This window comes from Eschrichtius robustus, chromosome 3 (genome assembly GCF_028021215.1).
Source record: "Eschrichtius robustus isolate mEscRob2 chromosome 3, mEscRob2.pri, whole genome shotgun sequence".
In the NCBI taxonomy this organism is placed as follows: Eukaryota; Metazoa; Chordata; class Mammalia; order Artiodactyla; family Eschrichtiidae; genus Eschrichtius; species Eschrichtius robustus.
Window position 1 is genome coordinate 54,737,005 of NC_090826.1, and position 22,414 is coordinate 54,759,418.

Genomic DNA, 22,414 nt, shown 5'->3' on the forward strand with positions numbered 1-22,414 from the left:
TTTTCTCCATACTGTCAGTGAAATCCTAAAACATGCTAAAACAGGATAAGAAGAGTTTATCTTTTCTGTTATCCCAATCATGGTTTTTTTTATATGTTCTAGGCTTAGAGAGGAAAGAATATTTACTTCCCTTTCTACCACTCCTCTTTACCCACATTCACAAATACCAACTACCAAATACTATATTACGTAGAATTTAGGCTGGATTATCCTGTTAGACATCAGATCGTAGATTGCAGGTCCCTGCTAAGGACAAATATTAAAGAATTTTATCTGCACAGATATATTTTTTACATAGGTTCTAGAAATGTTGTCCTATTGAAAAATTAGCCCAAAATTACAGTATATAAAAGGAAGGTAAAGGCTTTCTATTTTTATATGCAGGTTTGTCAACATGTAATGCCTCTGAATGAACGACAAGAATGGATATATTATTGTGTGTATTCCCTTATATCTTAAACACTGTTTTTAGGAAATAATTTTGCTTGAGACTATCAAACTAAGAAGAATTATTTCAAGTTTAGTCTGTTATTTGTTGATCAACAAAATGCTAATGAATTTAACTGATGTACATAATAATCTATTTCATTTGTATGCATTTACATTTCATGTCCATATTATATACTTTATTATTAAAATAGAAATAATTTTTTTAACGTGTGGCCTTATTAATTTAATGGGAAATCTGGGCATATTTCATTTATGACTAGTAAATTGAAATCAAAGTACAGGTAAGCTTTTAAAAAGTAATACTCAATGAATTCTATAAAATCCTATACACTTTTGATTTATTTATCAAAAAAATCCTGGAATAAAATGTAAATGGGCAAGCTGCAGTGAGTGCCTTGTGCTTTATCCCTGTACTCTGGCCTGTCCAAGGAGCCCAGTGGATCCAGGACTCCTGTCCTCACCGGTATAGTCACAGGCATGTGGCTGTGAGAGGACCAGGAGTCCTCCTTCCTGCTGCTGCTGCTGTGGCTGGTGGCGTGCAGCCCCTTCACCGCTTGCTTCTTCACCGGCAGCCTCCATCTCCTGCTGCGCCTCTTCAGCCTTGAGCATGTGCCCTCCCACGGGGCTCTGCTGGCGCTCAAGCCCCAGGCCCGAGTTTCTGCCATTGGCAGTGGCAGTCACAATGAGTCAGAGAACAGTTGGATGTTGCGTTTACTTCTGATGAGATTGCTATCTTAATGCACAGTAGCACAAGTAGATACAACGACTGATGGGACTGGTCGATGTGTGATTTGACACTTGAACAAATTAGAAAGTTTACTCCTGCAGCAGATCACAGATTCAGGAATAATTTCCCTGATGAGAAGATCCCTGCCCTGAGGGAAGCTGGAGCAGAGTGCCTGAACCATAACGTCACAGTCTTCTTTGATGTCAAAGACCATGCAAATATGGCTACTGATGTTCTGAAGAAAATGTGTATGGAATTTCCTCAACTATACAATAGTAGTATTATTTGCTCTTTCTTGCCAGAAGTTATCTATGAGACAAACAGATCACAGTGTAGTAATGGCTTTAACTCACAGACCTTGGAACCTTAGCCATACAGCAGATGGGACTATGATACTCTCTGGATACAATCCATGTTTGTGGTAATAGATGTTTCGTTTGCTTGGAGCATACATAATATCTTATGGTACCTGTGTGGAATTTCAGGTTTCCTCATGCAAAAGGATTTTGTATCCCCAAACTACTTGAAGAAGTGGTCAACTAAAGGCATTCAGGTTGTTGCTTGGACGGTTAATACCTTTGATGAAAAAAGTTACTATGAATCCCATCTTGCTTCCAGCTCTGTCACTGACAGTGTGTTGGAAGACTGCACATCAGTTCTAGACTCTCCCCCAACCCCCTCCCCAAGGAAACATGTACAGAAACTGCCTGCTGGTCTCATGCAGGGATATCAAAATACCCCTTGTGCTAGCCCAAACCCTGGGAGATCAGGTAGCTCACACAAGTAATAGTCAGTAATTGCATTTTTACCTGAACCAAAGCAAAGTCTGGTGTTGCCAACATGCTCCATGGAATGCTTGAGTTCAACACTTGCTCTTGAAAATCTGGGTCTGCAAAAAGGCACAACAGCTCCTGCCACGACCTAAGTGAGGCATACACCTTAACCTGGTGAGGATAAGCAGAGACTGAGTTGTGAAATTTGGGGGTACAGATGCAAATACATGGGAAATGCACCATCACTCAGAGTTTACATTTTAAAACTTGCCACGCTTCTGTAACATTTATTTCAAATACTGTATTCAGCTATGTTATCAATGTATTGTGGCTGTCAAACTTGTGACCACACTAAAAATCATTAAAAGGAATAAAAAAGTGAATGCAGAAACAGCCATTTAATTTTATACTGTATTTAGTTTTCCCATGAGAAAACATAATTAAAGCAAAATTTGGAGAAATTAATTTTTGTATTAAAGAAGCCAAAATATAATCACAACAGTAGGAATATTTTGTTCTGACAGTAAATTGTTTAATGGATTTACTTGTGGAGTATTTTTAATTAAATGTATTTTGAAATAATAGAAATTAAATCAAATAGCAATTAATGAAGTAGTACAGTGCATGAAAAATTATATTAAGCAATTTAGAACTGTGTAACCATATCAGTAACAGAATACTTGGCTAGTAAATGTCAGCTTTTGAAATACGAATACCAGTATAGCAGTATATTATTTTTACCCAGCACATGCTAGCACATAGTTTAAATGTCACTTGGATTTTTGGCCCTTGATTAGATGTCTGTAAAATGGGTTGTCATTATCTAGCAGTTTGAATTCTTCAGATGATGTCTTAAAAAGAAATGCAATGTGAAATCATTTTATTAATTGCCAGATGCTTTGTAAGTCAAATAAATGTGGCCCTATATTCTATTTCACAAAGTATTGAGTTGCAGGAAATAAATTATCTGGCTCTGTTACCAAAAGCCTATGACAAAGTTGCTATCTTTGCAGCAAGTTGTAAAAAGGCTTTTTATAATAGGATGATAGGTGACATAAAGTGGTATCGTTGGAACATGGAGACTCAAGAAAGAATAGTGAGCACTTAAGCCTAATCTTCCACCACTGTCACCACTTAGACATACCAAGGCTTTTTTCTTCTTCCCATTACTCACTTATTAGAGGGGAAAAAAACCCAGCTATCTTATGGTCCCATTTTCAATTACTCAGTAGAAAAGAAAGATATTTTGTTTCAAGTTAAACTTTCTTCCAAGCAAATGAAAATCCAAGGGAATCAGCTAGTTAATGATTATAATAAGCTGGGTTCCATTTTTTGACCTTTAAGTAAATGATTTTCTAAGGATTACTTCAGTACTGTGGTACTAGAATATCCAGAAAAAATTAATTCAAGTCCTGAAATACCAGACTCATAGGTTGATAATGATTCTTTATTCAACTAAAATAAAGTTGATTAACATGTAAGAATGTTTTCTTTAAATTCAAGAGGTGCTACCCTTTTTCAGGGTAGTTTTGTGCAGATTGACTATTACATTTTCAAAGGTAACTTTTCATGTTGTTTAATTTTAAAAGCACAAGGAGTCAACTTACGAAAAAGACATCTAAATGCCCCAAGTCTCTCCTGTGCCCTTCCTATCTTCATGGTATCTACATTAAAGCTCCCCATGAATAAATTTTATCTACAAACACTTCCTTGAAATTGGCTTTTTTTTCATCATTATTTATATGTGTTCTAGACTTTTCATCTTTAAGAAACCTCTCATTCCCCATCTATCTCTATCATTATTCTGTCCTCCCCTTCACACCAAAAAGACATGAAAGAATTGTTTGCTATACCTACTTTTTTGACTCCCATTCATTCTTTCCAGTTAATTCAACTAGTGGTTGTTTTTCCAAGGACATCAATAACTTCCTTATCATTAAACACAGTGGATGTTTTGAAGTCTTCTCTCCAGTGTTAGATATTGTTGATCTCTCTGACACCATATTCTCCAGATTTTCTTCCAACCTCTGACCATTCCTTTTCAGGCTTCTTCCAACCATACTTCTGAACCTTCTCTCAGTTTCTTCATTCTCTCTCACCTCAGGCCCTTTGGATGTAATATTTCCTTCTTGCCCATAGAATAAGTCTTCCTTCCCCTTTTCCTCTTCTTCCTTCAGGTCTCACCAAATATGTCAGTTTTCCCAAGAATCCTTTCTTGATTACTGCCCCCACCAAGACCACTTTGATGGCCCTATTACTTTGTGCTCACTCTTTGTGGTCACACTCAGCATCCTATACTGGAATTACTGTTTTATCTGTACCCTTCACTAGGCTGAAAGCAGGGATAGTTACAATTCCAGCATATACCATTGGAACCAAAATATACAATAAATATTTTTTGGATGATTGAATAAAGTGGGCAGAAAATTTAAACTTACATGTGGTATAATTTTTTCCTAGTTCTTGGGCTATTTGTAAGTTAAAAATAGAAACATAAGAAAAGAAACACAAGGTCTCATTACTATCCAATTCCACTTATACAGACTTTGTTTTTCATGTAATTAATTACATGAAACAGATTAAACAACTAAAACAAAATGAAATCTTTTTTCATTAAGTTTTAAATGGGAGGGGAAATGGCTAAATGATCGCTGTAATTCCTTCCTACTCTAAAATTCTACAGTTCCGATATTTTAAAGCCAATTTTTAGTGTTAATTATCAAATGCTGTCATAAGTAATTCTTAAATTACTATATTTAATAATTTTGTTGATTTTTCCATTACATACTGTAGTAGACCTGTGTTTTTTTTTTTAAGCCAGTGGCCTTCTTTTAGATCTATTTTTGGTGTAGGTTAAATAGGAAGCAGAAACGTAATATACCACAGTGATCATATTTGGGATATAATCCAGGAAAATGGAAATGTATTTCTGGTTTTGACCACCAGAGGGTGAGCATATTATTTCATTATTCATTAGTGCACACATATGCCCCAGAGAGAGAGAGACTGATAATATTTCTCAGCAGTGGATTAAGTCCTTTATGACTTCTAAGACTGCTTTGGGGAAATATATTGTATATTGTGGATACATCCATACACAGGCATATACACCCATTCTTATTAGAGAATATATAAAAATTATTTCTAACGTGTAAAGTGAATACTAAATCTTCAGCTCTTAAAAGGCTCTTCACTTATTCATGAAGTTACAAGTATTATATAAGGACATATAGAGATAGCCCTGCTAGCTTTACATAGGATTATAAAGCCTATCTTTGCTACTCAGCCTTGCTTAATTTCTGGAAAAAATAAGAACTACATAAAGATTTGAGGGAAAATAAGGCAAATAATGGAATTGATATAGGGAAAGTAGATGCGATTCATGTGGAGACACAATTTAGGGGCCAGAGACTAGGAATTGTTGCTGAAAATCTAAGAGGTAAAGGATTTTGATTGAAGTGTCTGTACTTATTAGCTATGGCTAATTCTTGTCTAAGGAAGATGAAGAATAGGCATTCTCAATTCTTATGAATAATTCACAAGCTGCATATATTTGCGATATTTGACCACAGTTGATTTAAAGATATATATGAATGTTAAAAAGAAGATCAACATATTATAAAGTGGTTAAAGTATGGCTCCATTCCCCCCAAATTTAAAAACAATATTTTAAAATTTCTCTTACATACAGTTGGTAAACATCCAACATTTTATACTTATTCTTAACTTTATTCTTTCCTCTACAATTTAACACAAGATCATCTAAATTAAATTCAAGGCCAGCTTAAGTTCAGTCATCCGTATGAGGCGAATGTCAACATATAATATCAATGCAATAGTGCCAGTTACAGAATACCAGCATTGTAACCTTTCTGGCAATTATAGATATGAATATGCAGCATTACTAAAAAGTACATTCCTCTGTGCCGTTTCTAAACATCTGTTGTAAAAATTGTTTGGATTTACCTTCTTCAAAAAGACTTGTTTTCTTCCTTGCAGAGCAGTAAAAATTTTGGAAGACAAGTAGACTGGTGAATGGTATACAAGGACATAAAATTAGCAAGTATCTAGCACACATGGCATTTGTTACAAGACTGAAGTAGTAGACATGATCTCTGTCCTCAGGAGAAGAAAGAGCTGAGGAAATGAGTTACATGTTATCCTACTAAGGAATGATATTAAGTCTTAAATTACAGTAGTAAACACTGATCATTAAGCATAAACTAGGGATGAGTTAGGGTACGGGAACAGAAGAGGAAGGGAAGACTTGCCCAATTTGAGGGGAGAGGGGTGATAAGATTCTCTTGGAGGACTGAAGGAATGAAAGAAGTGTGGTTTGAAGCCAACAAGTGCTTTGATTTGTTTTTAGTCATGCAATACAATGTATTTTAAAATTTAAATAATGGGAAAAGGCAGATTTTAATAACTATTAAAGGAAATGAGTCATAGGCTTTAAAATATTGAGAAGTACTACACTAAAATATTAGACCATGTTTGGTAGAACCAGTTTGGACAAGTTGGAAAGATTAGTGTGGCTGGAAGAATCAGGGAGATGAGCTAGAACTTTAACTGAACTTGAAGGGATAAAAGGGATTTAGAAGGGGGAGGAGGAAATTTCAGGCATTTTCTCATGTTTTTCACTTTTCCTACAATTTCCTGTATTGTATCTCTGCCTATTAATATCATAGGCAATAAGTCAATAATCATATACTTATTGATTGCCTAATATGTATAGAGCACTGCTTTATTTACGGCATGTACAGAGGTGACCAAACTAGACATTGTTCCTGCTCTCATTATATATAGTCTATCAGAGAAGACAGATTGTGAACAAGTATTACACACTGGGCCTTTAACATATATTTTTTAAATGCTTCATTCTTCATGAAGCCTTTAAACCTTTCCCCAATGCAGAAGAAACTATTCTCTTCTTGAGCTTCTATTTTATTTATTTATTTATTTATTTATTTATTTATTTATTTATTTATTTATTTATTTATTTTTTAATAGGAGAAAATCAAACAAAAGTTTAATAATGTGGGAGAGAATCAGGAAAACTGAACAGCTCACTAAAATGGCCAAAGCCCTCCCTTAAAAACCGTATCAGCTAAAGACAAAAGAGCATGTTGAGGGTGGTGGTTTGGGACTTCAAAGGAGGGCAGTTCAAGTGGAGTTGGAAACGCAAATGCAAATGCTTGGTAAACAACTGTTTGTTGGGCCCTGCAGAGACAATGCTACGGAGTGCACTCTGATCTCTAGGCCCTGTTGAGCTTCTACTTTACATCTAATACTTTTTTTTCTGTGAGTTTTTTTTTTTAAATAAATTTATTTTATTCATTTATTTTTGGCTGCATTGGGTCTTCATTGCTGCATGCGGGCTTTCTCTAGTTTTGGCGAGCGGGGGCTACTCTTTGCAGTGCGCGGGCTTCTCATTGTGGTGGCTTCTCTTGTTGCGGAGCACAGGCTCTAGGCATGCAGGCTTCAGTAGTTATGGCATGCAGGCTTCGGTAGTTGTGGCTCGAGGTCTCTAGAGCACAGGCTCAGTAGTTGTGGCGCACGGGCTTAGTAGCTCTGCGGCATGTGGGATCTTCCCGGACCAGGGCTCAAACCCGTGTGCCCTGCATTGGCAGGCGGATTCGTAAACACTGCGCCACCAGGGGATCCCTCTGTGTGGTTTTAATTCCATATTAAAATAATTATTATACAATAAATTTGACCTTTTGAGGGGAGGAAGTGAGGTTATGTATTTCTATTAACTTAACACATGTATAGATTCATTTGCCCACCACCGCAATCAGGATCCAGAGCAGTTCCATCACCAATAAACTCCCTTGTCACATCCTCCTCTCCTCCTAGCTCCATACTCCCAGCTCCTGGCAATCACTGATCTGTTTTCCATCACTATGGTTTTCTCTTTTTGAGAATGTCATATAAATGGGATCATGTATTAACCCTTTGAGGCTGAATTTCTTCACTCAGCATAATGCCTTTGAGAATTATCCAAATTGGTGTATCAGTAGTTTGTTCCTTTTACTGCTGAGTAGTTTTTCATCATAAAGATTTACACAATTTGTTTATTCATTCATCTGCTAGGTTGTTTCCAGTTTTTGGCAATATTAACAGGGCTGCTGTAAACATCCAAGTATAGGTTCCTATGTGAACATAAGTTTTCATTTCTGTAGGGTAGATACCCAAACGTGAGATTACTGGATCATATGTTTAAGTGTATGTTTGACTTTTTAAGAAACTGTTTCAGTGTTTTCCAGAGTGGCTGTACCAGTTTGCATTTCTACCTGCAATATATGAGAGTTCCAGTTGTTCTGCATCCTTGTTAGCACTTAGTTTGTCAGTATTTTTTATTTTAGTCATTCTAATACATATGAAGTGTTATCTCATAGTGGTTTTAATTTGCATTCCCCTAATGGCCAATGATATTGAGCAACTTTTCATATGCTTCTTTACTATCTGTATATATTCTCTTCAGTGAGGTCTCTCTTTAAGTCTTTTGTCTATTTTAAATTGGGTTGTTTTCTTACTGTTGAGTTTTGGGATTCTTTTTTTTTTTTTTTAATTATGTAACTTTTTTGAATTTTATTTATTTTTTTATACAGCAGGTTCTTATTAGTCATCAATTTTATACACATCAGTGTATACATGTCAATCCCAATCTCCCAATTCATCACACCACCATTCCCCCCACCCCCACCCCCACGGTGCCCATTCCAACTGGTGTGAGGTGATACCTCATTGTAGTTTTGATTTGCAGTTCTCTAATAATTAGTGATGTTTTCATGTGCTTCTTGGCCATCTGTATGTCCTCTTTGGAGAAATGTCTATTTAGTTCTTCTGCCCATTTTTTGATTGGGTTGTTTGTTTTTTTAATATTGAGCTGCATGAGCTGTTTATATATTTTGGAGATTAATCCTTTGTCCGTTGATTCTTTTGCAAATATTTTTTACCATTCTGAGGGTTGTCTTTTTGTCTTGTTTGTAGTTTCCTTTGCTTTGCAAAAGCTTTTAAGTTTCATTAGGTCCCATTTGTTTATTTTTGTTTTTATTTCCATTACTCTAGGAGGTGGATCAAAAACAATCTTGCTGTGATTTATGTCAAAGAGTGTTCTTCCTATGTTTTCCTCTAAGAGTTTTATAGTGTCCGGTCTTATATTTAGGTCTTGAATCCATTTTTGAGTTTATTTTTGCATATGGTGTTAGGGAGTGCTCTAATTTCATTCTTTTACATGTAGCTGTCCAGTTTCCCCAGCACCACTTATTGAAGAGACTGTCTTTTCTCCATTGTATATCCTTGCCTCCTTTGTCATAGATTAGTTGACCATAGGTGCATGGGTTTATCTCTAGGCTTTCTATCCTGTTCCATTCATCTATATTTCTGTTTTTGTGCCAGTACCATATTGTGTTGATTACTGTAGCTTTGTAGTATAGCCTGAAGTCAGGGAGTCTGATTCCTCCAGCTCCGTGTTTTTCCCTCAAGACTGCTTTGGCTATTCGGGATCTTTTGTGTCTCCATACAAATTTTAAGATTTTTTGTTCTAGTTCTGTAAAAAATGCCATTGGTAATTTGAAAGGGATTGCATTGTATCTGTAGATTGCTTTGGGTAGTATAGTCATGTTCACAATATTGATTCTTCCAATCTAAGAACATGGAATATCTCTCCATCTGTTGGTATCATCTTTAATTTCTTTCAACAGTGTCTTATAGTTTTCTGCACACAGGTCTTTTGTCTCCCTAGGTAGGTTTCTTCCTAGGTATTTTATTTTTTTTGTTGCAATGGTAAATCGGAGTGTTTCCTTAATTTCTCTTTCAGATTTTTCATCATTAGTGTATAGGAATGCAAGAGATTTCTGTGCATTAACTTTGTATCCTGCAACTTTACCAAATTAATTGATTAGCTCTAGTAGTTTTCTGGTGGCATCTTTAAGATTCTCTATGTATAGTATCATGTCATCTGCAAACAGTGACAGTTTTACTTCTTCTTTTCCAATTTGTATTCCTTTTATTTCTTTTTCTTCTCTGATTGCCATGGCTAGGACTTCCAAAACTATGTTGAATAATAGTGGCGAGAATGGACATCCTTGTCTTGTTCCTGATCTTAGAGGAAATGCTTTCAGTTTTTCACCATTGAGAATGATGTTTGCTATGGGTTTGTCATATATGGCCTTTACTATGTTGAGGTAGGTTCCCTCTATGCCCACTTTCTGGAGCGTTTTTATCATAAATGGGTGTTGAATTTTGTCAAAAGCTTTTTCTGCATCTATTGAGATGATCATATGGTTTTTATTCTTCAATTTGTTAATATGGTGTATCACATTGATTGATTTGCATATATTGAAGAATCCTTGCATCCCTGGGATAAATCCCACTTGATCATGGTGTATGATCCTTTTAATGTGTTGTTGGATTCTGTTTGCTAGTATTTTGTTGAGGATTTTTGCATCTCTATTCATCAGTGATATTGGTCTGTAATTTTCTTTTTTTGTAGTATCTTTAGTTTTGGTATCAGGGTAATGGTGGTCTCAAAGAATGAGTTTGGGAGTGTTCCTTCCTCTGCAATTTTTTGGAAGAGTTTGAGAAGGATGGGTGTTAGCTCTTCTCTAAATGTTTGATAGAATTCACCTGTGAAGCCATTTGGTCCTGGACTTTTGTTTGTTGGAAGATTTTTAATCACAGTTTCAATTTCATTACTTGTGATTGGTCTGTTCATATTTTCTATATTTTCCTGGTTCAGTCTTGGAAGGTTATACCTTTCTAAGAATTTGTCCATTTCTTCCAGGTTGTCCATTTTATTGGCATATAGTTGTTTGTAGTAATCTCTTATAATCCTTTGTATTTCTGCAGTGTCAGTTGTGATTTCTCCTTTTTCATTTCTAATTTTATTGATTTGAGTCCTCTCCCTCTTTTTCTTGATGAGTCTGGCTAATGGTTTATCAATTTTGTTTATCTTCTCAAAGAACCAGCTTTTAGTTTTATTGATCTTTGCTATTGTTTTCTTTATTTCTATTTCATTATTTCTGCTCTGATCTTTATGATTTCTTTCTTTCTGCTAACTTTGGGTTTTGTTTGTTCTTCTTTCTCTAGTTCCTTTAGGTGTAACGTTAGATTGTTTATTTGAGATTTTTCTTGTTTCTTGAGGTAGGCTTGTATAGATATAAACTTCCCTCTTAGAACTGCTTTTGCTGCATCCCATAGGTTTTGGATCGTCGTGTTTTCATTGTCATTTGTCTCTAGGTATTTTTTGATTTTTGATAGCGTTGTGGTCAGAAAAGATGCTTGATATGATTTCAGTTTTCTTAAAGTTACTGAGGCTTGATTTGTGACCCAAGATGTGATCTATCCTGGAGAATGTTCCATGTGCACTTGAGAAGAAAGTGTAATCTGCTGTTTTTGGATGGAATGCCCTATAAATATCAATTAAATCTATCTGGCCTATTGTGTCATTTAAAGCTTGTGTTCCTTATTAATTTTCTGTTCGGATGAGCTGTCCATTGGTGTGAGTGAGGTGTTAAAGTCCCCCACTATTATTGTGTTACTGTCAATTTCCCCTTCTATGGCTGTTAGCATTTGCCTTGTGTATCGAGGTGCTCCTATGTTGGGTGCATAAATATTTACAATTGTTATATCTTCTTCTTGGATTGATCCCTTGATCATCATGTAGTGTCCTTCTGTGTCTCTGGTAATAGTCTTTATTTTAAAGTCTATTTTGTCTGATATGAGAATTGCTACTCCAGCTTTCTTTTGATTTCCGTTTGCATGGAATATCTTTTTCCATTCCCTCACTTTCAGTCTGTATGTGTCCCTAGGTCTGAAGTGGGTCTCTTGTAGACAGCATATACATGGGTCTTGTTTTTGTATCCATTCAGCAAGCCTGTGTCTTTTGGTTGGAGCATTTAATCCATTCACATTTAAGGTAATTATCAACATGTATGTTCCTATGACCATTTTCTTAATTGTTTTGGGTTTGTTTTTGTAGGTCCTTTTCTTCTCTTGTGTTTCCCACTTAGAGAAGTTCCTTTAGCATTTGTTGTAGAGCTGGTTTGGTGGTGCTGAATTCTCTTAATTTTGCTTGTCTGTAAAGCTTTTGCTTTCTCCATCGAATCTGAATGAGATCCTTGCCAGGTAGAGTAATCTTGGTTGTAGGTTCTTCCCTTTCATCACTTTAAGTATATCATGTCACTCCCTTCTGACTTGTAGAGTTTCTGCTGAGAAATCAGCTGTTAACTTTATGGGAGTTCCCTTGTATGTTATTTGTCATTTTTCCCTTGCTGTTTTCAATAATTTTTCTTTGTCTCTAATTTTTGCCAATTTGATTACTATGTGTCTCAGTGTGTTTGTCCTTGGGTTTATCCTGTATGGGACTCTCTGTGCTTCCTGGACTTATGTTGCTATTCCCTTCCCCATGTTAGGGAAGTTTTCAACTATAATATCTTCAAATATTTTCTCTGGTCCTTTCTCTCTCTCTTCTCCTTCTGGGATCCCTATAATGCGAATGTTGTTGCATTTAATGTTGTCCCAGAGGTCTCTTAGACTGTTTTCATTTCTTTTCATTCTTTTTTCTTTATTCTGTTCCACAGCAGTGAATTCCACCGTTCTGTCTTCCAGGTCACTTATCCGTTCTTCTGCCTCAGTTATTCTGCTATTGATTCCTTCTAGTGTAGTTTTCATTTCAGTTATTGTGTTGTTCATCTCTGTTTGTTTGTTCTTTAATTCTTCTAGATCTTTGTTAAACATTTCTTGCATCTTCTCGATCTTTGCCTCCATTCTTTTTCTGAGGTCCTGGATCATCTTCACTATCATTATTCTGAAATCTTTTTCTGGAAGGTTGCCTATCTCCACTTCATTTAGTTGTTTTTCTGGGGTTTTAGCTTGTTCCTTCATCTGGTACATAGCCCTCTGCCTTTTCATCTTGTCTATCTTTCTGTGAATGTAGTTTTTGTTCCACAGGCTGCAGGATTGTAGTTCTTCTTGCTTCTTCTGTCTTCTCTCTGGTCTGCTAGTGTTGGAGGGTCTCCTGCAGAGGTGGGGGGTGTCTGGGTCTCACCGTGAGGACAAGGACACCGGCAGCAGAAGTTCTGGGAAGTACTCCTTGGTGTGAGCCCTCCCAGGGTCTGCCATTAGCCCTACCAAAGACCCCGGTAGGCCGAGTTTTGGGATTCTTTATAAATTCTGATACATCTTTTGTTGGAGATGTGATTTGCAAATATTGTCTCCTAGTATATAGTTTGTCTTTTCATTCTCTCAATTGTGTCATATGGAGAGCAAGTTTAACTTTGATGAACTCCAATTCATCAGTTTTTCCTTCAATGGATCATGCATTTGGTGTCAAATCTAAGAAGTTGTTGCCTAACCCCAGGTCAAAAAAATTTCCTCTTGTTTTCTTCTAAAAATTTTGTAGTTTTACTTTGTACATTTTTATCTATGATCTATTTTTTTTCCATTTTAATTAAATATTTGACTTAGCTTTTTATTTTTTATTTTTTTAACACTGTGATCTATTTTGAATTAATTTTTGTGTGAGCTGTGAGGTTTAGGTTGAGGTTCATTTTTTATTTTTTTTTTCCATATGGATGTCAATTATCCTGGCACCATTTGCTGAAAAGATTATTCTTTCTCTGTTAAATCGCTCTTTTATTTCTGGACTCTATTCTGTTCCATTGATCTGTCTGTAGTTCCCCTAACCAATACTACACTGTCTTGTTACTGTAGCTTTATAAATAGTAAGCCTTTTTATCAGATAATGTGATTCCTCCAATTTTATTGTGCTTTTCCAAAGTCATCTAGTTTCTTTCCTTTTCTGAGGAAATTTTAGGACTAGTCTGTTTATATCTACAAAAAGTTTTGCTGGAATTTTGATTGATATTGTGTTAAATGTATTGATCATTTGGGGGCAATTGACATGTTTATTATATTGATGCTTCCAATCCGAATATGGTATAGCTCTTCATTTATTTAGGCGTTCTTTTATTTATTTCATAAGCATTTTATAGTTTTTAGCATACAAATCCTATACATTCTTTATTAGATTTGTATCTAAGTATTTTATTTTTATGAGCTATTGTAAATCTATTTTTTAAAATTTCAGTTTAAACAGTTGTACATTGCTAGTATATAAAAATATGATTGATTTTTGTGTGTTGGTCTTATATCCTGAGACTCTTGCTAAACTAATATATTAGTCCTAGGAGTTTTTTGTTTGTAGATTTCTTAGGATTTTCTACATAGAAAAACATGTCATCTGCAATAAGAACAGTTTCATTTCTTTCTTTTCAATCTGTATGCCTTTTCTTTTTTCTTTCTTTATTGCATTGGCTAAGACTTCCATAGTTATGTTGACTAAGTATGATGAAAGTGGATATCCTTACCTTGCTCCCAGTCTTAGGGAATGAAGCATTTATTCCTTCACCATTAATGCGATGTTAGCTGAAAATGTTTTTGTAGAAGCCCTTTATTAGGTTTGGGAAGTTTCCTTCTATTCCTAGTTTGCTGAGAGTTTTTATCAGGATCCTGAATTCTGTGAAATATTTTTTCTTCATCATCCTATGGTTTTTCTTCTTTAGACTGTTAATATAGTGGATTACACTGATTGATTTTCAAATATTGAATCACCCTTTCATTCTCAGGATAAACTCCACTTGGTTGTGATACATTATTTTTTTTATATATTGTGGATTCAATTGACTAGTATATTATTGAGCATTTTTGTGACTATGTATATAAGGGATATTGGTCTGTAGTTTTCTCAATTTGTAATGTCTTTGTCTGGTTTGGGTATCAGAGCTATGCTGGCTTCATAAAATGAGTCTGGAATGTTCACTCCTCTTATTTTCTGGGAGAGATTGTATGGAACTGGTGTTATCTCTTCTTTAAATGTTTGAATTTGCCATTAAAACCATCTGGGTGTGGAGATTTTTGGAGATTTTTAAGTATTAATTCAATTTTTTTTAACAGTTATGGAACCATTCTGTTTATCTATTTCATCTTGGGTGGGGGGTAGTTGGTAGTTTGTGGGTTTTGAGGAATTGGTCCATTTTATCTAAGTTGCCAAATTTATGCACATAGAGTTTTAAAAAATTGTTTATGGGGTCTGTCGTGATATCCCCTTTTTAATTCCTAATATTAGTAAAATGTGTCTTCTTTTCTTTGCCACTGGCTGCAGGTTTATTGATTTTATTGATCTTTTCAAAGAGCCAACTTTTAGTTTCATTAATTTTTCCCTATTTTTATGTTTTCAATTTCATTGAAATCTGCTCTTTATCATTTTCTTCTTTCTGCTTGCCTTGGGTTTATTTGTTCTTTTTCTAGTTTGTTAGGGTAAAAGCTTAGGTTATTGATTTGGGACCTTTTTATTCTAATACTAGCTTTAAAAATCAATACTGTTTTTTTGTGGCTCATGCTTGTTCCTTGTATTTTATTAATTTGTATACATGTCTGTACTCTCTTATTTTAAACTCCTTGAGTACAAGGATCTTATCTTACGTGACAAATCTGGGCCTACCTAAGTATCTTGTACTATATGTTTAGTACGTATTTCATAGAAGGCTTGAATGGAAGGATGGATGGATAAAAGGAGAGTTAGTGAAGACAATGAATATAAATTATTTCAAAGATATCTTTGATATTAAGAAAATATACAGCAGGAGCTACAGGAGTCAGGAGTGTCAAGGGAAGGAAACAAAACAATTCACTCTGAGGAAAAATTGCTAAAGCCAATCTAAGCTACTTCTGATAGGGAGTATTCAGAATCTCAGTGTGGTATACAGAACACTCACAGTATGTTATGTTCAATTCTACATAGTAGATGAAACAGAGACTCTGTTTCCTAGACAATTCAACAAAAAATTTTTAATTTGTTAGATAATTTAAGCAAAACAATAATTTGGAAATAATTACATCCATGATTTTCTCAATTCCTTTTTTATTTGTGATATACCTGAGATACTTTCCTCTGTTGTTAATTCATTGGTAGAACCTCAGGATAGCCTTCTTTTCTTATTCTGTCTCTTTTTTTTTTTCTTTTTTTTTTTTTTAAACTTTGGATTTTATTTATTTATTTATTTATTTATTTATTTATTTATGGCTGTGTTGGGTCTTCGTTTCTGTGTGAGGGCTTTCTCTAGTTGTGGCAAGTGGGGGCCACTCTTCATTGCGGTGCGCAGGCCTCTCATTATCGCGGTGCGCGGGCCTCTCATTATCGCGGCCTCTCTTGTTGCGGAGCACAGGCTCCAGACGCGCAGGCTCAGTAATTGTGGCTCACGGGCCCAGCTGCTCCGCGGCATGTGGGATCCTCCCAGACCAGGGCTCGAACCCGTGTCCCCTGCATTGGCAGGCAGATTCTCAACCACTGCGCCAGCAGGGAAGCCCCTCTTATTCTGTCTCTTGCTGACCACCTGAAGTCACACCTTAGGCCTCTAGAGAATCAGGCCATGAGTCTCTTGTCTAGACTTCTCCATAAAGTTAAAGCATCTGTGTTAGTTTCCTATGGTTGCTGTAACAAATTACCACAAATTTGGTGGCTTAATACAACATAAATTTTTTCCCACAGTTTTGGAGGCCAGAAGTCCAAAATCAGTAACATTGAGCAAAATCAAGTTATCATCAGGCTGTGCTCTTTCCAGAGGTTCTAGAGGAGAAAGCATTTCTTGCCTTTTCCAGCTTTTGGTGGCTGCTGGCGTTCCTTGGTGTGTGGCTGCATCACTCCAAGTTCTGCCTTTATGGTCATATTGTTTCTCCTCTTCTGTAGTCAAAATCTCCCTCCTTCTCCCACTTGTAAGGACGCTTGTGATTGCATTTAAAGCCTACCTGATTAATCCAAGATAATTTCCCATCTCAAGATTCTTAATTATATCTGCAAAGTCCTTTTTTTGCCAAAAAAGATAACATTCATGGTTATCTTTTTGGGGGGCATTATTTAGCCTACCATAGCATCTTGATTTCTTAATCAAGAACACTGATGAAATGGGATAACAGAAGGCATTCATTATCTCTTAAAAAATGTCTTTCATAATCTGTATTTTAAAAAGCTTATCTTTTTGTCATTTATATTAATATTTGCGTATCAAATATTCATATAAATTAATTCAGACTGATATCCTTTATAGTAGATTCCAAAAATGAATTCTAAAGGAAAAGTCCAATTTATCATATATCCATCTTTTTCACATAAAACTTCATGAATAACCATTTGACACTGAAACATGAGTGCAGAAACTATTATTATTTTGGCAAGGAACAAGCAATTTCAGAATTGCTGACTACAGATATCCATTAAGTTTTATTCAAATAAGTTTTAAGCACCTGAATAACTTACAGGTGCAGATAGAATAGATATTGAATGGTTTTATATTACTTACACATGTAGGAACAAGTCATTTCAGCAAATTATAAATAGGTCAAAATTTAACATAATGAACTAAATCTACAGCCACAAAGAACCTATGATTTAGGTTTAACAAAAGAACAAAAATAACATTTGCAGTGTTGTTCAGTATTAATTTGTATGGGGATATGGAATCATCAATTAGTTATTTGACAGCTACAAATAATTGAAAATTCAGTTGTAGAAGATTATCTATAACTTACTTACATATTCCATCAGATTTCTCATAATTGAGAGACCTCCTTACAGGCCTAGTAGAACACTTGGGTAGGAGAGAGATTTGGGTGACCATTCTAGGCCTAAACTGGAGACCATTCCGATATTCCTCAATATATACTGTTCTGCTATCACTTGACACCACTAGATAGGAAGTTGAGTGTACACAAATAATGAGTTGTGTTTTGTTTTTAACTACAATATGATACACATTTTTATTGTATGCCATATAGGGTCTTTCTAAGGCCTTGTCTACATGTTGTTAATGACTTTTCAGTGTTTTTTATTTTGATAATCAGTTTCTGTATAAGCCATATAACCAGTGTTAAATGGCTAATGCCACTAGATCACCCACTTCACCACCCAGTGTTTCCACTATAAATTCCATACATGTCTTTTTCATTATAAAATGCGTACCATTTGCAATTTGTTGAAGTCATCAAAAATTGATATCCCATGGTAAACACATTTCTTTAAATCATTATAGTTGGAATGCAAATGATGATTTGTGAAAGGTGAAGGTAAAGCTGCCTTAATGAGCACTGTATTTGGAAATGGGATTTGACCAAGTATTGTATACTTATCTAGCAACGATTTAACCTACCTTCCACTTATACACACTTGTATATGTAGACAGAGAAATCATTCAACTCTTTCACAAAATCGCCAACTGCTTGTTCCTTGACCTAGATCAAGCTTAACAAAATTCTGGATAATTTGGTTTATAGGAAGGCTCCTAAATGGCATATTAATAACTTACTTAAGAAGCAAATCTTCCTTGCCTTTGAATGTAACCTAATAGGTTTGAACTCAGGTTTATGGAAGGCTGGATAACATACAGAAGAAACACATCTAAATCTTCCTGCTAGGTCGATGTTCCTAAAGAAGTTGTTTTTCAAAGGTAGAAGTGCCTAACTTTTTCACACTGCAGCTCTTGGCCTTTAAATGTTGGGGTTTCTCAGAGCTTGGTATTGGACTCTCTTTTTTTTTTTTCTGTACTCTATATTCTCTCCCTGGGTGATCTCATTCACTCTCATGTTTTCAAATGCCATCTATACGCTAATGGGTTATAAGTTCATATCACTCGGCCAAGTCTCTTTTCTAAGCTCTAGACCTCTATATCTAACACATTATTCTATAACTCCTCTTGGATGCATGGCAGTCACCTCAGACCTTACATATCTAAAACAGAATTCATGATTATACTGCACTACCCTCCAACCCCACATTTCTCATAATGGTCCCAGTCCCAGGTTGCCAGGAGATACCACTCCTTTTCACTTACCCTATGCATACAGTCTATCAGCAAGTGCTGTTGACTCTACTTTCTGAAAATATCTTGAGTCTATTCACTCCTATATATCTCCATTGACTTCAACCTAGTACAATCCACTAATTTTCCACTTGCCTATTTGGTTTCACTTCATCCACTTTCTTTCATTCATACACACAGGAGCCAGAGTGATCTCTTAAAAATGCTATTATGATCATAGTATTCCTCTGCATAAAACCCTTTTGGCATGCTACAACAGGATGAACCTTGAAGACATTATGCTAAGTGAAATAAGCCAGACACAAAAGGATAAGTGTTGTGTGATTCCACTTATATGAGAATAGAATAGTTAAATTCATAGAGACAAAGTAGAATGGTGGTTCCCAAGTGCTGAGAGAGGGAGGAATGAGAGGCTATTATTTAATGGGTACAGTGGTTCAGTTTGGGGTGATGAAAAGGTTCTGGAGATAGTGGTAATGGTTGCACAATGAATGTATTTAATGCCACTGAATGTACTTAAAAATGGTTAAAGTGGTAATTTTTATATTATGTATATTCTACCACAATTAAAAAAAAAACCTTTTGGTTGCTCATTGCTATTATGATAAAGATCCTAATGTTTGACACCATCTAGAAGGCCTGACATGATTAGGCCCTCTACCCCTCAGTTTCTATGCTACAGTGACACTGATTGCTCTTTAAATCCTCGATGGCACAAATTTTCCTTCTTACTTCCAACCTGCCCCCTTAACATTCCCTCTCATGGAATGAAATGCTCTTTCCTCCCTTTTCACCTGGCCAACGACTGCTCATCCTTCCCGTCCTCAGCTCGTGCATCAGCTCCTCCAGGATATCTTCCCTGACTCACTCCAATGATAGATCCTCCTATTTACATTTTAAAGCACCACTATGTATTTGTAGCACTTATCACAAGTATGATTTGTTATTCAGTATTTGTCTCCTCTAACATATGGAAAACTCTGTGGGATCAGGGACCATTCTGACTTGTTCACCTAACAACTTTTCAAGAGCTGGTGCTTAGTAGCAGTTCAAAACGTATTTGTAGAATGAATGAATCAATACATGAATGAATGAATGCCATCTAAAAGATAAAGGATAACTCATTAATGAAATAACATGAGAATTACCACTTAAAAGAGGTAATAAAAGGAAAAAAATGTGTTTTTATTATTATAAAAACAATACAAATTCTCTATAGAAAGCATGGAAGATCCAGATAAAGCATAAAGGAATATATTAGAATTACCCTATCTCACAACCCAGAGGTAATCATTGTTATATATGTTGATCTATTTCCTTTTAGTCCTTTGCATGTATGTGTTTCTAAAAGAAGAAAGAAATTAAAACACTCAAGTAGGATGATACTATATACACAATTTTGTTTTTTTTACGTTACACTATTTACTTAAGCCCATAATATAAGTAATGCTGAGTTAGAATATCTTTTGATAAATCTTTGACAGCATCTTGGATTTTTATTAGGATTAATTAGTGAAAGTAGATATATTGTATGAACATGAAAAAAATATGAATCAGAAAAAAAGATGAAAGGGGCACATATCTCACTATAATCTAACTGCAAGGAAGACAACTTACTTTTTCTATAACAGCTTAATGTTTTCTAAACTCCATTCTGCTCAGGTGGCAGAGACTTAGATTTCTTTGAGTAGATACAAATCTCAGTCCACAGAGTTAGGTGTTCAGGAAATAATATTTATTTCTCTAGAATTCATCTTGATTTCTATTTCATTTGCCTGAGATAATCCATCTGGGACTATCATTAGGTACAATTAGCTTATATAGCACCAAACATTGGGGAAGAATACCTGGCCTCTGATACCAAATGTCTTTGGAGGCACACATCATCCTGTCGAATTCTTAAATTTTATTTATTTATTTATTTATTTTACTTTTTATTTATTTATTTATTTTTTAATTTATTTATTTTTGGCTGTGTTGGGTCTTCGTTTCTGTGCGAGGGCTTTCTCCAGTTGCGGCGAGCGAGGGCCACCCTTCATCGCGGTGCGCGGGCCTCTCACTGTCGCGGCCTCTCTTGTTGCGGAGCACAGGCTCCAGACGCGCAGGCTCAGTAGTTGTGGCTCACGGGCCTAGTCGCTCCGCGGCATGTGGGATCTTCCCAGACCAGGGCTCGAACCCGTGTCCCCTGCATTGGCAGGCAGATTCTCAACCACTGCGCCACCAGGGAAGCCCAAATTTTATTTATTTATCTATCTATCTATTTATTTATTTATTTATGGCTGTGTTGGGTCTTCGTTTCTGTGCGAGGGCTTTCTCTAGTCGCGGCAAGCGGGGGCCACTCTTCATTGTGGTGCGCGGGCCTCTCACTATCGCGGCCTCTCTTGTTGCGGAGCACAGGCTCCAGACGCGCAGGCTCAGCAATTGTGGCTCACCAGCCTAGTCGCTCCGCGGCATGTGGGATCTTCCCAGACCAGGGCTCGAACCCGTGTCCTCTGCATTGGCAGGCAGATTCTCAACCACTGCGCTACCAGAGAAGCCCCCGGAATTCTTGACCATTGGTCCACACTGCCAAGAATTCTCATTTCTATTTGTATGGGCACTTCATGTCCAATGGCTTCTTCTCCCACTTCACTTGCCACCCAGGAGGGAACAGGAATAATTCTGCTGCTTTTCTCAATACTACAACTTGGAAATCTGTAAGTCAGTTTTTGAGTGCAGGTAGAATATTCGAATATGATGGGATATAACTTCCATGATTGTTACATTATGTGGCAAAATGGAGGTTATCCAGGTATGTCTGATCTAATCACACAAGCCCTTTACAAAGCAGTAGTTTTCTCTGGCTGACGGTGGAAGAGGGAGTCAGAGATTGCAGCCATGAGAAGGACTCATTGTAGGTGGCCTCTAGGAGCAGAGGGTGGAGCCTGGCTGACAGCCACCAAAGAAACAAGGACCTCAGACATACAACTGCAAGGAAACGGATCCTGCAACAATTTGAATGAACTTGGAAGCAGATTCTTCCCAGAGCCTCCAGGTAAGAGCCCAGCCTAGCCAACACCTCGATTTCAGCCTTGTTGTATATGTACTATGAACATTCAACCCAGCCAAACCCGCCCAGACATCTGACCTGTAGAAATGTTATAATAAATGGGCGTTAAGTTGCTTACTCTGTGGTAATGTGTTACACAGCAAGAAAAATAATATAAGGGGATGACATAAAGGCATGATTACCAGGAGGAGAGGATCGTGGGGACCACCATCTACAGGAGCCCAGTCAAGATCTGCAGAACCACCCAGTTAACTCATAAAATTATGGGCCATAATAATAAATGGTGATTGTCTAAGTTTAAGAGTGGTTCGTTATATAGCTAAAGCTAATTGTTACGACTTCTGAGGTGAGAGAAGTATGCAACAAGTCCTCTTAAATGAAAAGCCCCATCCTAGTTCCAAAGATAGGGAAGAATAGAGAAAGAGCATGAGATCTGAAGTTGAGCCCACCACTTTATAATAATGAGTTACCATTTACTGAGTAGCTATCAGTACTGTGCGAGGAGCTCTATATTCAGTATGTCATTTAATCCATACAA

General features: G+C 36.2%; 1 protein-coding gene and 1 pseudogene across 4 annotated transcripts in view; both read left to right on the top strand.

Moving 5' to 3' along the window:
- EFCAB7 (EF-hand calcium binding domain 7) overlaps positions 1–496 on the top strand; it is a 49,545-nt gene extending 49,049 nt beyond the window's left edge. For all 4 annotated transcript variants that reach the window (XM_068540033.1, XM_068540031.1, XM_068540034.1 and 1 more), the window contains one exon: positions 385–496. In XM_068540033.1, coding sequence (XP_068396134.1) covers positions 385–459 — 75 coding nt within the window. In that variant the 3' untranslated portion in view covers positions 460–496. The remainder of the gene's footprint in view (positions 1–384) is intronic.
- Positions 497–547: 51 nt separating this feature from the next.
- LOC137760586 (glycerophosphodiester phosphodiesterase 1 pseudogene) lies at positions 548–2,188 on the top strand (annotated as a pseudogene).
- Positions 2,189–22,414: the final 20,226 nt, after the last annotated feature.